The sequence below is a fragment of the Garra rufa genome, chromosome 18, assembly GCF_049309525.1.
Source record: "Garra rufa chromosome 18, GarRuf1.0, whole genome shotgun sequence".
NCBI lineage: Eukaryota > Metazoa > Chordata > Actinopteri > Cypriniformes > Cyprinidae > Garra > Garra rufa.
The window spans coordinates 41864745-41865930 of record NC_133378.1 but is presented as its reverse complement, the minus strand read 5'-3'; the positions used below and the strand labels follow the sequence as shown (position 1 = coordinate 41865930).

General features: G+C 20.2%; 1 protein-coding gene across 1 annotated transcript in view; it reads right to left on the bottom strand.

Moving 5' to 3' along the window:
• LOC141291311 (nephronectin) overlaps positions 1 to 1186 on the bottom strand; it is a 25291-nt gene extending 24105 nt beyond the window's left edge. The window contains exon 1 of the mRNA XM_073823486.1: positions 1053 to 1186. Coding sequence (XP_073679587.1) covers positions 1053 to 1129 — 77 coding nt within the window. The 5' untranslated portion in view covers positions 1130 to 1186. The remainder of the gene's footprint in view (positions 1 to 1052) is intronic.

Genomic DNA, 1186 nt, shown 5'->3' with positions numbered 1-1186 from the left:
ATATATATATATATAAAATAATAATAATATTGAAATATATATAATAAATAAAAATGACAAAACATGATAAAAATACAAAAAAATAACCTAAAATTAATTGAAATTTGAAAATATACAAATAAAAACTAATTCAAAGTATTAACAGAAACTATAATAGTATAAGTGAATTTTAAAATATATATAATAATATATAACTGAAATATGTCTAAGATGAAGAACTAAAATTGAAATAACAAAAATTAAGCCTAATATATATATATTTACAAAAATAATATATATATATATATATATATAATATATATATATATATATATATGAAATAAAAAATGACAAAAACACAACAAATATACTAAAAAATTTACTAAAATAAAATGAAAATTGAAAATATAAAAATAAAAGCTAATTCAAAATATTAACAGAAACTATAATAGTGTAAGTAAATTTTAAATTTTATAATAATATATAACTGAACTAAAACTGCAATAACAAAAAAATTTAACCTAAAAAATACATATATTTAAAAAAAATAATAATAATATTGAAATATATATTAAATTAATAAAAATGACAAAAACACGATAAAAATGTAACTAAATGTAAAATACTATAAGTGAATTTTAAAATATATAAAAATATATAACTGAAATATGTTTGAAAAATGAAGCACTAAAAAATTAACTAAAATAAAATGAAAATTAAAAATATAAAAATAAAAGCTAATTCAAAATAATAGAACTATAACAGCATAAGTGAATTTTAAAATATATAATAATTAAGATGAAGCACTAAAACTGTAATAACACACAAATATACACATAAACTGTAATAACACATACATACAGATATTTACAATAGCACAATGGAAAATAGTACTTTAGCGGAAAATATGGTTGCCATGGCAATTAGCGATATTAGCGATTATTACAAAATTAGCGATTATCAACTATTCTTTCTCTCAGATGTCTCATGACTGTGTATTAGTTATAAAATGCATACAAAATAAACGTATTTATGTACATCTGACTTTTGTAAAGGGCAGAGGCGCGTCTTACCTGATTGTTTGTAAACCCGCTGCCTCACAAACACAACGAGAAAGAAGAACAGAGTCACATCCATCATAAACACACATCCGATCAGACTCTCTGCAGCTTTTCCACGCTAAATTTCATTTCAGTCTGCAGTGAAA